At 44.0% G+C, this 14142-nt stretch overlaps 1 protein-coding gene and 1 long non-coding RNA gene across 2 annotated transcripts; both read left to right on the forward strand.

Moving 5' to 3' along the window:
- Positions 1 to 287: 287 nt before the first annotated feature.
- Positions 288 to 2607, forward strand: TXNDC2 (thioredoxin domain containing 2). The gene is made up of 2 exons (XM_033178354.1): positions 288 to 976; positions 1267 to 2607. Exons 1-2 carry the CDS (start codon positions 868 to 870, stop codon positions 2589 to 2591), a joined length of 1434 nt encoding a protein of 477 aa, XP_033034245.1. The 5' UTR covers positions 288 to 867; the 3' UTR covers positions 2592 to 2607.
- Positions 2608 to 6677: 4070 nt separating this feature from the next.
- Positions 6678 to 13241, forward strand: LOC117064152. Its single transcript, XR_004429287.1, has 3 exons — positions 6678 to 6718; positions 8894 to 9032; positions 12885 to 13241. It is a non-coding gene; the product is annotated as an uncharacterized LOC117064152 (long non-coding RNA).
- The last annotated feature ends 901 nt before the right edge of the window (positions 13242 to 14142 follow it).

Genomic DNA, 14142 nt, shown 5'->3' on the forward strand with positions numbered 1-14142 from the left:
ATTCCACACTGATTCTTCCTGCCTTGGACTAGATGTGTTGTGCAGAGTGAGGGTGGAAAATGAGCCAGTGGTCCTGAACTAATGAAAATAAGTCTCCCTGGGGGACAGGTATTGGGCTTCCCATTCCACAGGATGGGGTAGATGTGGCTTATGGAACACAGATTTTTCACAAAGAGGTTGTTCTCCTGCACGTAAAGGCTGGAAGAGCCGTGTACTTGGATGTGCCTGCACGGGAGAGGGCACAGGCTAGGCTGGCGGGCCTGGGAGGTGGGGGAGGTGGGGAAAGGCCGTCTGGCAGGAGCTGAACATTTGACATCGTGGGACACTTTGCAGAGGAGGCTAACATGGTTTCGAGGAGATACTTAGGAGCTGGTCACAATGGGTGAGTCATAAAGAGAAAGCTGGAGCTGCGGGATCCTGGAGGGAGATGAAAAGAAGGCTGATTCACAGAACCCAGGCTGGACAGGACTCGTTTTCAGAACCCAGGCTGGACGGGACTTGTGGCGAGCAGTCCAGCACAGCCTCACAGTGCAGAGCGTGAGCTGTGGAACCTGCCCCTACCCTAGCTTTGCAACCTTAAGTGAGCCTCATAGCTTCTCATGTGTAAACTGCTCATCACAATGGTTCTGACCTCAGTGGTTTGTTGTGTTATAGGAAATGATGCCAGTGAATGCATAGTCCCAGCCTCAGCACAGGGCAGCCACCTTGAAGCTCTCAAACATCACTGTTGTGAATACAGAGAAGGAAAACCAACTGTAACGTGCTACCCAAATATAAGTTGTACTCATATTTTGATGTTAGGATGGATAGCTTGCAAAAAGTTGGAGGGTACGGCCTTTATTATGAAGCATCTATGAAGGATCAGGAATGGATGTAGATAAGGAACCAGTAATGGAAAGTGTTAAAGCTGGAGCCCCTGGAACACCAGAAATGAGGCTGGGCACTCAGGAAGAAACAAATGAAGGTGATGCTAATGGTAAGTAGGGGAGGAAAGAGGGTTGCCTTAAAGACCTATGCAGTTAGGCAGTGGGCAGGGTGTTGAACCAGGAAGGGAAAGTTGTGGTTTAAGAACATGCATACAGAAGATACATGTAACTACATGCTGTTTGTCCTTCTGTTGAACGAGTTATTCAGATCAGTACACCATTCATCAGACTTCATTCGTGGTCTCTAAGTGTGACATCAGTCTTCCTTGGAATATGATGAGAATTTATTTGGTTCTTCTTTTGCTTTTCTATTTGATTTATTTTATGTTATTTGGTACAGAAAGTTCATTACAAGTCCTGTCCAGCAATGTGCCTCTCCTGGCCCTAGAGTTCTTGGACACAGTCCAGGCTAAAGAGAAGGCCTTTCTCCCCATGGTCAGCCGCACGTTCCACATGCCCACAGAGGAGTCTGGTGCTCCACAGGAGGGTGATGACCTACCGAAGTCCTCGGCAAACACCAGCCATCCCAAGCAGGGTGACATCCCCAAATCCCCAGAAGAAACCATCCAGCCCACGGAGGGTGACATCTGCAAGTCCCCAGAAGAAACCAACCAATCCAAGAAGGACGACCTCCCCAAGTCCTCAGAAGTCATCAAACCCAAAGAGGGTGATATCCCCAAGTCCTCAGCAAAACCCATGCAGTCCAAGCTGGGCAATATTCCCAAGTCCTCAATGAAGCCCATCCAGTCCAAGGAGGATGACAGCCCCAAGTCCCCAGAAGAAACCATCCAGCCGAAGGAGGGTGACATCCCCAAGTCCCCAGAAAAAGCCATCCAGTCGAAGGAGGGTGACATCCCCAAGTCCCTAGAAGAAACCATCCAGCCGAAGGAGGGTGACATCCCCAAGTCCCTAGAAGAAGCCATCCAGCCGAAGGAGGACGACAGCCCCAAGTCCCCAGAAGAAAGCATCCAGCCCAAGGAGGGTGACATCCTCAAGTCCCCAGAAGAAGCCATCCAGCCGAAGGAGGATGACAGCCCCAAGTCCCCAGAAGAAGCCATCCAGCCCAAGGAGGGTGACAGCCCCAAGTCCCCAGAAGAAGCCATCCCACCCAAGGGGGGTGACATCCTCAAGTCCCCAGAAGAAGCCATCCAGCCGAAGGAGAATGACAGCCCCAAGTCCCCAGAAGAAGCCATCCAGCCAAAGGAGGACAACAGCCCCAAGTCCCCAGAAGAAGCCATCCAGCCCAAGGAGGGTGACATCTCCAAGTCCCCAGAAGAAGCCATCCAGCCCAAGGAGGGTGACATCCTAAAGCCTGAAGAAGAAACAACGGAGTCCCTGGAGGAGGACAAGGTGAGAGTGATCCTGAGCAAGGAGGACTTTGAGGCGTCACTGAAGGAGGCTGGGGAGAGACTGGTGGCTGTGGACTTCTCGGCCACATGGTGTGGGCCCTGCAGGACCATCAAACCGTTTTTCCACGCCCTGTCTATGAAGCATGAGGACGTGGTGTTCCTGGAGGTGGACGCTGATGACTGTGAGGAGGTGGTGAGACACTACGCCATCATGTGCGTCCCAACCTTTCAGTTTTATAAAAAAGAAGAAAAGGTGGATGAGTTTTGCGGCGCCCTTAAGGAAAAACTTGAAGCAGTCATTGCAGAATTAAAGTAAACATGTATTCTGAAAACAGTGCAGACAGTCAGATGTTTATAGCTTTTGAGTTATCTTTTATTATTTACACAAAGCGATCAGGTATAACAAAAGTGTATGTCCAAATGGCACTGCTCGTACATGATAATATTAACTCTACCCTTTTCAAAATACAGTCCAAGCATTAAAGTACATTGTGACTGTGTTTCTGTTGGTGGGAGAGTGTAAAATTAGAAATTCCTCTGGTGAAGATTGCTAAGTCCCACGGTCTCCTATTTTTCAATCTTGATATGTATTTATTTTTCACTTGCCTTTGAAAATTCCATGCATTTAGTGTTTGTAGTAAGACTGAAAATTTAGATAATTTTTCTATAGAGGCAGATGACTGAAAGATGAATGGAAACTTCTTTTCTCATGCTCATGTATCTTTGGGGATTCTGATAAGACACATTTGGAAATAAGGAATTGGAAAGATTCACGTCTCAGTTAACCTCCTTCTTCTGCCGGGAGTGCTATGGAGGCCTTGGGAAATCCATTGGGTTTTCCAAGACCTGATTTGTTGGTGACAGAAGTGAGATCAAGGCTGCTTCCAGATTTCAAGTCCAGGGCTCTGCCTACTATAATCTATGCTCACAAAATCTAAGACAAGAGCTCAGAACTTCAGGTTTCTTGGAGGTTGAAGTCCTCCGGATCTTTGCTGCCATTATGACATCAGTGCCCTGATGGCAGAGCTCCTGGTTTGTCTCCGTGGTAACTGGGTTCCTAGTACCTAGAACTTCCTCTGACTTTTTTACTTACACTTGTTCTTATTTTCACTATCGAATAAGCCAGGCTTTAACATGACTCTACCAGCTTAGACATATAGGCCTAGACTTTAATGAATTAACCTAATCACAGTGCTACCAGAGTCTTGTTTGGGCAACTCAGTAAGCCCCAGATGTCTGTGAGCCCAAAGGCTCAGGTCTGAACCATAGATGGAGGCTTAGTCCAGAGTGGGTTTTCAAAAATGAATAAAACCAGCTTCATTAGGTATAATTGATATACAAAGAGCTGCACATATTTAATGGAGGGAGTTGGATGAATTTATTGTGTTGCATATGCCCTTCAAAGTAATTAACACCTTCACTGCCTCCAGAAGTTTCCCTGTGTCACTGTGCTTTATTGTTATTACTATCATGGTAAAAGCACTTAACAGATACACTCTCCTGACACATTTTTAAGTGTCCAGCACTGTAGCGTTAACTAGGGACACGATGCCGCACAGCAGATCCATGGAACTTACTCATCGCTGTGGCTGAAATTTAACACCCATCGAACAACTAACTCCCCGTTGCCCCTCCCGCACCCTCTGGCAGTCACCATTCTACTTTTTGCTGGTCCAGAGTGTTTTTAAAAATTGGAATTCCTTGCCAACATTTCAAACATCAGGATTAAAAATAAAAAATCTAGGCCGGGCGCGGTGGCTCAAGCCTGTAATCCCAGCACTTGGGAGGCCGAGACGGGCGGATCACGAGGTCAGGAGATCGAGACCATCCTGGCGAACACGGTGAAACCCCGTCTCTACTAAAAAATACAAAAAAACTAGCCGGGCGAGGTGGCGGGCACCTGTAGTCCCAGCTACTCGGGAGGCTGAGGCAGGAGAATGGCGGGAACCTGAGAGGCGGAGCTTGCAGTGAGCTGAGATCCAGCCACTGCACTCCAGCCTGGGCGACAGAGCGAGACTCCGTCTCAAAAATAAAAAAATAAAAAAATAAAATAAAAAATCTAGATGTCTAGCTTTTCTTGAAAAACTAAGATCTGACAATCCAGGCTTGCCTTACCTCAAGAAAACCAGTCTAACCTTGGGGTCTGAGTGGCAGCTGCCTGCATCCGATAGGGCGCACTCTCTCCAGTCTTCTGCAGAACCCGGCTGGCTTCTTCCCTTAGCCAGCTGAGTTGCAATCCCTATTGTAAGTTCAAGACTGGGACTGGGTATGGTGGCTCACGCCTGTAATCCCAGCACTTTGGAAGGCCGAGGCCGGTGGATCACCTGAGGTCAGGAGTTCAAGACTAGCCTGGCCAACATGGTGAAACCCCGTCTGTACTAAAAATATAAACATTAGCCGGGTTGGTGGTGGGTACCTGTAATCCCAGCTACTCAGGAGGCTGAGGCAGGAGAATCACTTGAACCCGGGAGGCGGAGCTTGCAGTGAGCTGATATCATGCCCCTGCACTCCAGCCTGGGTGATAGAGCCAGACTTTGGCTCAAAATAAAATAAAATAAAATAAAAACGAGAATGCCCCATCTCTTCCCATCTGCACCTATCTTGACTCTCCTTAGTGGTACCTCAGTCACAGGCTTCATTTGCACCCTTAACAATGGCCCAACAACTGCAAACAAAATGAAATACCCTACATGCTTGGCCTTTTTTCCAAAAAAGATTTGGAATTGCCTACGAAAGGACTGATGATGAAGCTAACAAACCAGAAAGAGGAATCCGAGCCGGGAAGTGAGTAACGTGTCAACTCTGTGGGCTCACATCTTGGCTCTGACAGAGCAGCAAATTTTGTTCTGAACTCTTGGCAAGTGGGAGAGAAAAGAGAAATTCAATAATACCCAGATGTCATCACCCAAAATAAGCAGGCTTAGGAATTCGCAGAAGAGTCAAAGCTTCTCCCCAACTAAATTCCTGAATGACATTTCTCATCTGCGACTCTAAGTTTGAGACACTGAAGGATGGATGAAGTTCTTGACAGGATTTTTTTATAATTAATTCAGAACAGTTTTTCATGTGGATATTCTTGGTAAGAATCTTAGTGAAAGCTGAAGCCGTAATGGTAAAGTGCTTTTCAACGAGAGGATTCCGGATTCGAGGTGTACTGCATTTTCATAGAAATGGGCTTTTAGTGACAGTGCATATATCTACCTGTTATTTCCCTCTGATAGGGAGACATTATTCTGACTTTTTCAATCAAATTTGTTCTTATTTTCCATAATGATCAAGGTTAGCTTCAACATGACTCTATCAGCCTAGACTTTAACCAATTAACCCAACCATTGTGCTACCAGAGTCCTGTTTGGATAACTTAGTGAGCCTCACAACACTTTTAAATTAAATTAAATTAAATTAAATTTTGAGACATTTTCTCACTCTGTTGCCCAGGCTGGAGTGCAGTGGCATGACCATAGTTCACTATGGTCTTAGGCTCAAGTGATCCTCCTGCCTCAGCCTCCTGAGTAGCTGAGACTACAGATAAAGCCACCACGCTTGGTTAATTTAAAAATGTATATATTTTTGTAGAGATGGCGTCTTGCCATGTTGCCCAGGCTGGTCTCAGACTCCTAATCTCAAGAGATCCTCCCACCCAGACCTCCCAAAGTGCTGAGATTACAGGCATGAGCCACGGTACCCAGCCTCCCACAACACTTTAGAGTGTGCAGTTTTAAGGCCCAGGGACCTTGAAATCTAACACTAGTAACTTATACTAACTGCTTTTTCTGGTACCATAATATTAAAGACATTTCTGTCAAAGGTCCCTTTTTATATTTAGGTTACTAAGTGATGTCGTTGACAATGACCTCAAAATATCCTTAAAAATTATTGTGATAGTAGATTCTTCAGATGATTTAATAGAATTCCTAATGTAAGTCAAAGGAGGAGGCAAAGCACAGCTCTGTGAAGGCATTCTGTAGGGCCAAGAAAAAGCAACGTAAGTGTGTGGCTCTCTGATGATCTAGTTTGATCCAGGGATAAAATCTAAACTAGCAGATAATCAATTTATGTCCCTCAAATTACACATTGTGAGAACCATTTATCTCACAATGTGTACATCACATTGTGACTCACACCTGTAATCCCAGCACTTTGGGAAGCCAAGGTGGGTGGATCACCTGAGGTCAGGAGTTTGAGACCAGCCTGGCCAACATGGTGAAACTCTGTCTCTACTAAAAATACAAAAATTAGCCGAGCGTGATGGCAGGCACCTATAATTCCAGCTACTCAGGAGGTGGAGGCACAAGAATTGCTTGAACCTGGGAGGCCGAGGCTGCAGTGAGCCGAGATCGTGTCATTGCACTCCAGCCTGGGTGACAGAACAAGACTTGGTCTCAAAAAAAGAAAGAAAGAAAAAAGAAAAAAAGAAAGAAAGATGCCAAGGATGTAAACAGGGTGAGTCAGTTCTGGGGTCTGTTCTTCTAAGTGATGCTTTTGAAACATGTTTTTCTCTAAATATGAACAATCTGGTTCTTCATAGACTATGCCTTTGGTGTTCGACACTTGTGTCTTTTTGAGACTCAAATGGTATTTCAAATACATTATATTCAGCAAATACTAGAAAGTTATGGTATGTTGTTACTTAGAATTCTATCATGATTTTTGGCAGATTTTTAAGTTTCCCAGAACTTGTAAGGGAACTGTGAAATGCTACACTCTATGGAGATAAAAGTTAACTAAAAAACAAAGCGAACCAAAAGATAAAAGGAAAAGTTAGGCTGCAAGTTTTGAAATAATAATGGCACTTGAACCATGAGATCCTTTAATACCCACAATGAAAAGACGCACCCAGCACAACAATGACAAATACTTGGATGCAGATAGCACGGGGTCAGATAAAACCCAAGGCTATAGCTTAAAGATTTAAGGAAATAAAAAATTTCAAATTCCAGGATAGAAAAAAGATAATGTATATGAAAATGAAGAAGTTGATGACAGAAAATGGTACATAGGAAGAAGTTAGGGCCAGTAAGACAGGCAATACTTGAAAAGAAGAAATGTGGACTGTGAAAACGAAAAGAAAATGTGGTCATTCTACTACATATTGATTTGAAGTGTATATTACTTTTACACACACAAGTTGAGGGTCATCTTTGTTTAGGTTAAGATGGTAGTTTCAAGTAAGAGGGAGATATGGCATGGGAAGGACAGCGAAGAGTAAGGTTGTCCTTGTACATTACGTTTCTGCGGACCTTATTGCTATTTTCATGAATTCCTGATTTAGAAAACTAAAAGTTCTCTGACCTCTGGAGAGGCACCTTTCTGGCAGGTCTTGAGAAAAGGTGAAAAAAAAAAAATGCTGCTTCTCTCTCCTTGCCCTATGAAAGCCACGAAACGTTGGTGTTTAAAAGACAAAGCTAAATGTAATCTAATGACTCATAGATCAATATCTTTCACTGACCTTGGGAAGATACGCGAGGAAGTCACCAGTTAGCTAATGATTCTCAGTTTAGAAAGGGCAGAGGAGGCTAGCCGCCTCCCGGAGAAGGCTTTAGGGAAGACTTCCTTTAAGTCTACCAGCTAACATGGCGAGACTATAATATACTGTCGTGCCATCAGAAGCAGCTACAAAACTTGAATTTGAGAGCATTCAAGCTTAATGGATTTTTTTTTTTTTTTTTTTTTTGAGACAGGGTCTTGCTCTGTCACCCAGGCTGGAGTGCAGTGGCATGATCATAGCTAACTGCAGCCTCACACCTGGGCTCCAGTGAACCTCCCTTCTTGGCCTCTCGAGTAGGTGGGACTGTGGGTGCACACCACCACATATGGCTAATTTTTAAAAATTTTTAGTGGAGATGAGGTCTCACTATGTTGCTCAGGCTGGTCCCTTGAGATAAAGTGATCCTCCCGCCTTGGCCTCCCAAAATGCTGGGAATATAAACATCAGCCAGCAAACCAGGCTGAATTTTTGTTTGAGATAGCGTCTCACTCTGTTGCCCAGGCTGAAGTGCAGTGGCATGATCATGGCTCATTGCAGCCTCAACCTCCCAGGCTCAAGTGATCCTCCTGCCTCCGCCTCTCAAGTAGCTGGGACTACAGGTGCGTGCCACTATGCCAGGCTATTTTTTTTTTTGTTAAAGATGAGGCCTCACTGTGTTGCCCAGGCTAGTCTCAAACTCCTGGGCTCAAGTGATCCTCCACCTTGGTCTCCCAAAATGCTGGGATTACAGGTGTGAGCCACTTCACCCAGCCAAGTAATGGAGCTTGATGATTCCCACCCGATGTTCATTCCCCTAATTACTTTGATTTCTTACTGTGAGGTTACAATTACTTGTACTTACTTTCAAATAATCTCCATTTGTTTTGGCATTTGAAGGTTTTTTAAAAAGTATTTATAAGTCTAAATCATAAACCTATTTCATTTTGGATTGCTATTTTTGTATATGTATATGTCAGACATAAACATGCTAAAATAACGTTGGTAGTTATGTAAATTGGATACCAGTGGTGATCATTCATCCTCTTCAGGCCCACCTACGGCACTTATTCTTTCCTTATGTGCTTAAAAATAAAAGACCAAGATTTATTATGTGGGTTCAGATGCTACTCATGTTTATTATTGATACTCAGGTTGAAGACAGAAAGATCAATGCATGTCAGGAGATCGACTGCTACAGCAATGAGCCCTATTTGCAACCCACAGACAAACTGTTTCAAATACAATGAATCGTCAGTGTTCACAGATGTGCTCTAGGAAAACTGTTTGCAGGTGAATACAAAACTGAAAACTCCTCTATTGTGAATTAAAACTAAGAAATTAATCATCTAATTCTTAGGATTCTTCTGTGCTTTATTGACTTGCTTAAATACGAGGTCTTGATGACCCTAGTTTTATCTCCCTGAATGAAGATTACATTCCTTTTTAACAATTCAAGGGAAACATCCAAATCTCCCCTCTCCAGGAGGAACAGTGGTTGAACTGAACAGCAAAATAAATAAATAAATAAATAACATTTCTGTGCCTTGGGTTTGTCAGAGATAATTTTAACTAAATCATTAAACTGATATGAAGATTATTAATACCAACTGTAGAAGGTTGAATGGTATCCCCAAAGACATCAGGGTCTAATGCTATAAACCTGTAATTGTTACTTCATTTGGAAAAGGGCTGTTGCAGATACGATTAAGTTAAGGCTCTTGAGATGAGGAGATAATCCTGGATTATCTGGGTGATCCCCAAATGCCATCACAAGTGTCCTTAGACAAGAGATGTAGGAGATTCAACACACACTAAGAAGAATGCAGGTGAAGATGGAAGCAGTAGCTGGAGCAATGTGGCCACAAATCAAGGCTCCCTGCCAGCAGCTGCCAGAGGCGAAGAACAGTTTCTCCCCTGGAGCTTCCCAAGGGAGCGCAACCCTGTCAACACCTTGATTTTGGATTTCTGGCCTCCAGAGCTGTAAGAAAATACCAGTTGTTTTAAGCCATCCAGTTTGTGATAATTTGTTACAGCAGCCATTAAGAAATGAATGCACCAGTGAATAAAATATTTTTGCAAAAGATGTTTAAATGCAAGATAGCAATGAGGGATCAGCGTTAGGATATATTTAAGGGAAATGTGTTCCTGCATATGGGATAAGCATTTCTAGTATGTTTTCTTCTTCTTCTTTTTTTTATTTTTTTATTTTTATTTTTTTTTTTTGAGGCGGAGTCTCGCTCTCTCGCCGGGACTGGAGTGCAGTGGCCAGATCTCAGCTCACGGCAAGCTCCGCCTCCCGGGTTTATGCCATTCTCCTGCCTCAGCCTCCCAAGTAGCTGGGACTACAGGCGCCCGCCATCTCGCCCGGCTAGTTTTTGTATTTTTAGTAGAGACGGGGTTTCACCGTGTTAGCCAGGATGGTCTCGATCTCCTGACCTTGTGATCCGCCCGTCTCGGCCTCCCAAAGTGCTGGGATTATAGGCTTGAGCCACCGCGCCCGGCCTTCTTCTTTTTTTTAATCAAGCCTTCTTTTTTTCTTTTTAAATTATTTTTAATTGACAAATGATAATTGTGAGATACCGGTTCACGCCAGTCAGGATGGTGATTGTTAAAAAGTCAAGAAGCAATAGATGCTGACGAGGCTGTGGAGAAATAGGAATGCTTTTACACTGTTGGTGGGAATGTAAATTAGTTCAACCATTGTGGAAGACAGTGTAGCGATTCCTCAAGGATCTAGAACCAGAAATACCATTTGGCCCAGCAATCCCATTACTGGGTGTATACCCAAAGGAATATAAATCATTCTACTATAAAGATACACACACATGAATGTTTATTGCAGCACTATTTACAGTAGCAAAGACATAGAACCAACCCAAATGCCCATCAGTGGTAGGCTGGATAAAGAAAACGTGGTACATATACACCACGGAATACTATGCAGCCATAAAAAGGAATGAAACTGTGTCCTTTTCAGGGACATGGATGAAGCTGGAAGCCATCATCCTCGGCAAACTAACACATGAACAGAAAACCAAACACCGCACCTTCTCACTCATAAGTGGGAGTTGAACAATGAGAACACACGAACACTGTGAGGGGAACAACACACAAAGGGCCTGTTGGGGGTGGAGGCGAGAGAAAGGAGAACATCAGGACAAATATCTAATGCATGCAGGGCTTAAAACATAGATGATGGGTAGGTAGGTGCAGCAAACCACCATGGCACATATATACTAACAAAACCAACATGTTCTGTGCATGTATCCCAGAACTTAGAGTTAAAAAAAAAAAATTACATTCCCACCAGCAGTGTACAATGGTTCCATTTTTTCCACATCCTCACCAGCATTTGTTATTGCTTGTCTTGTGGCTATAAGTCATTTTAACTGTGGTGAAGAAAAAACAAAAACTACCAAAACCTTTTTTTCTTTTTAAATTATTATTATTATTATTATTATTATTTGAGGCAGAATCTCACTCTTGTTGCCCAGACTGGAGTGCAGTGCATGATCTCTGCTCACTGCAACCTCTGCCTCCCAGGTTCAAGCGATTCTCCTGCCTCAGCTTCTCCAGTAGCTGGGATTACAAGCATGTGACACCATGCCTAGCTGATTTTTGTATTTTTAGTGGAGACGAGATTTCCCCGTGTTGGCCAGGCTGGTCTTAAACTCCTGACCTCAGGTGATCCACCTGCCTCGGCTTCCCAAAGTGCTGGGATTACAGGCATGAGCCACTGCACTCCGCCTTTTAATTATTTTTAGTTGACAAATGATAATTGTGTATATTTATTGGGTACAATGTGATTTTTTGATATATGTACACATTAAAAAAAGATTCAATCAAGCTAAACACATGCATCACCTCACCAACTTACCCTTTTTTTTGTTAGAAGAACATTAAAAATCTATTCTTTTAGCAATTTTGAAATATGCAATACATTATTTGTTAACCGTGGTCACCATGCAGTACAATAGATCACTAAAATGTCTTTTTCTAGTCTAATCAAAACTTTGTACACTTTGGTCAACATCTTCCCTTTCCCTACCCCTCTCCTTCCCTACAGCCTCTGTTTCTGCAAGTTCCCTTGCTGAGTTCCTAGACCTAAGCCAATTTTCACATTCAGAGCTCATGGCTGGAAGAGATTGCCAAGGCCCTATGAGGAAGTAGGCAGCAATGCCATGGCAAAGAAATATCAAGATGATTCCCCCAGGACTGTCCCAGAGGGACCTATGGCCATTTACTTGGGTCACTATATGTTGAGGAGGAGGAAATACCCAGACCTTGCAAAGATTGTTGGACACAGGGACTCAGTTGACATGAATACCTCGAGATCTGAAATGTCATCCTGCACGTGTCCCTTCCTCGTCCCACCTTAGAGTCCTGGCTAAAGTAATATGTTTTCTTTTTTTCTTTTTTTTTTTTTTTTTTTTTTTTGAGACGGAGTCTCGCTCTGTAGCCCGGGCTGGAGTGCAGTGGCCGGATCTCAGCTCACTGCAAGCTCCGCCTCCCGGGTTCACGCCATTCTCCTGCCTCAGCCTCCCGAGTAGCTGGGACTACAGGCGCCCGCCACATCGCCCGGCTAGTTTTTTAGTATTTTTTTAGTAGAGACGGGGTTTCACCGTGTTAGCCATATGTTTTCTATGTGTACAATCAGCCCCTCAGCTGCCACGCATCTACTTAGTGGTCATTTTCTTGGACCCTGGCAGCTGAAATAACACCTTTGGGTCCGGGGTGTGTGGGGTAGGAGCTATCACATTAGGGAAGGCTAAGTAGGAGCCTCTAAAGCTGCCCCCACCCCAGGACCAAGATAGTACATCAAAGCACTATTGCATCACAGGATTTAATGCCTATTAGAGCCTGAAAGGGTATAAGGTGGTGGTCCCTCCTATCACGTCTCCATTTGCTCAGCCAGTCTGATGCTTGCAATGATCTGCTCGTAGAATACCACAAGCCTAACCCAGCTGCTGCCCTACTACAGCTGCCAAACAGAGCAATATTGTTGCTAAAGCAGATTGTTGAAACCTCAGGTACATGTTATGTGGCCACTGATTTGGCAAATGTGCTCTTTTCTATTCTGAAGAGCAACAGTTTGTATTCCTGTGGAACGGACAACAGCATTCATTTACTGTCTTGCTTCAGGGCGCTGTGAACTCTTCTACCCTCTGTCATCATATAGTATGAAGAAACCCAGACAGTCTGGACATCCTGTGGGACATTACAGTGATCCATTACATGGGTGACATGATGCTGATCGGGCAGAACAAACAAGAGGTAGCCAGCATTCGGGAGGACTTGTTAGGACAGGCACCTACCACTTCAGTAAAGTTTTCATTGGTCCAGCAATCAGAAGCATGCTGGGATACTTCTTCTAAGTTAAAAGATGCATTCTTGCTCCTGCATCTCCTACCACAAAGAAGGAAACAGTGCCCAGTAGGTCACCTGGACCGAAGCTGTATTCCTAGCCTGGAATGTGGCGAGCAAAGACAGATGAGAAAAACTGCAGGGGAAGGAGTTGGAGGGAGCTAGCAATGGGGTCTAAGGTTGATTTAAACCCACTGCCAAGAACAATAGGTCCATCATAAGTCTGAAACTAGTAAAATAGTGTCTGAGGAGTTCAGAGCACAGACTACAGACAAAAGAATTAAAAAGATGCTTGTTTTAAAGGGCTAGTCTTGGGAACACATCGCTTCTGGGGGAGAAAAAGCTAAGCAAAAAAAGAAGGGAATTTGTCAACAGCAAAAACTGTGTACACTCTTACCTTCTGAACTACAAGTCCCATGTCCAGGAATCTACTCTTTAGATCTACCTCCAACAATATGAAAATACATATGCACAAGGTTATTCATTGCTAACTGCAAAGACTTGCAGTGAGGTGGGCATGAGACAGGAATATTTTCACCTTGCATTCCTCTGCTGAACTGACCAATCTATAAACCAAGCTTGGGCTCTTTCCTCTTCTTCCATCCGGTTGTACAGAACCCTCCATGAGGCCATGGGTGTGAGCCTGAGGTAGGGAGCTGGGGTAACCACTGTGGGTGATACAGGGTTTGGGCAACTTGCTCATTGATTGTTAATTGCAAGATATTAGAGACAGCCTAAATGCCTATGGACGGGAAAGTGTTTGAATAACATCCCCTGAGTGAAGTACCATGCAGCTGTAAGAACAAGGAAGTGCTCTATGACCTGTTACAGAGTGAAACTAGCATAATTAGCAAATATCCCATGTCTAGGATGTATTAAGTGAAAAAAACAAACCACAAAAAGAGCATAATATTCTGCCCTTCAATTAAAAATGAGCATTATACAGCTTAGGCAACATGGGGAGACCTGTCTCTGCAAAAAATTAAAAAGTTAGCCTGGCGTGGTGGCACACCCCTGTGGTTCCATCTACTCGGGG

Source organism: Trachypithecus francoisi, unplaced genomic scaffold (genome assembly GCF_009764315.1).
Source record: "Trachypithecus francoisi isolate TF-2019V2 unplaced genomic scaffold, Tfra_2.0 Lachesis_group19, whole genome shotgun sequence".
In the NCBI taxonomy this organism is placed as follows: Eukaryota; Metazoa; Chordata; class Mammalia; order Primates; family Cercopithecidae; genus Trachypithecus; species Trachypithecus francoisi.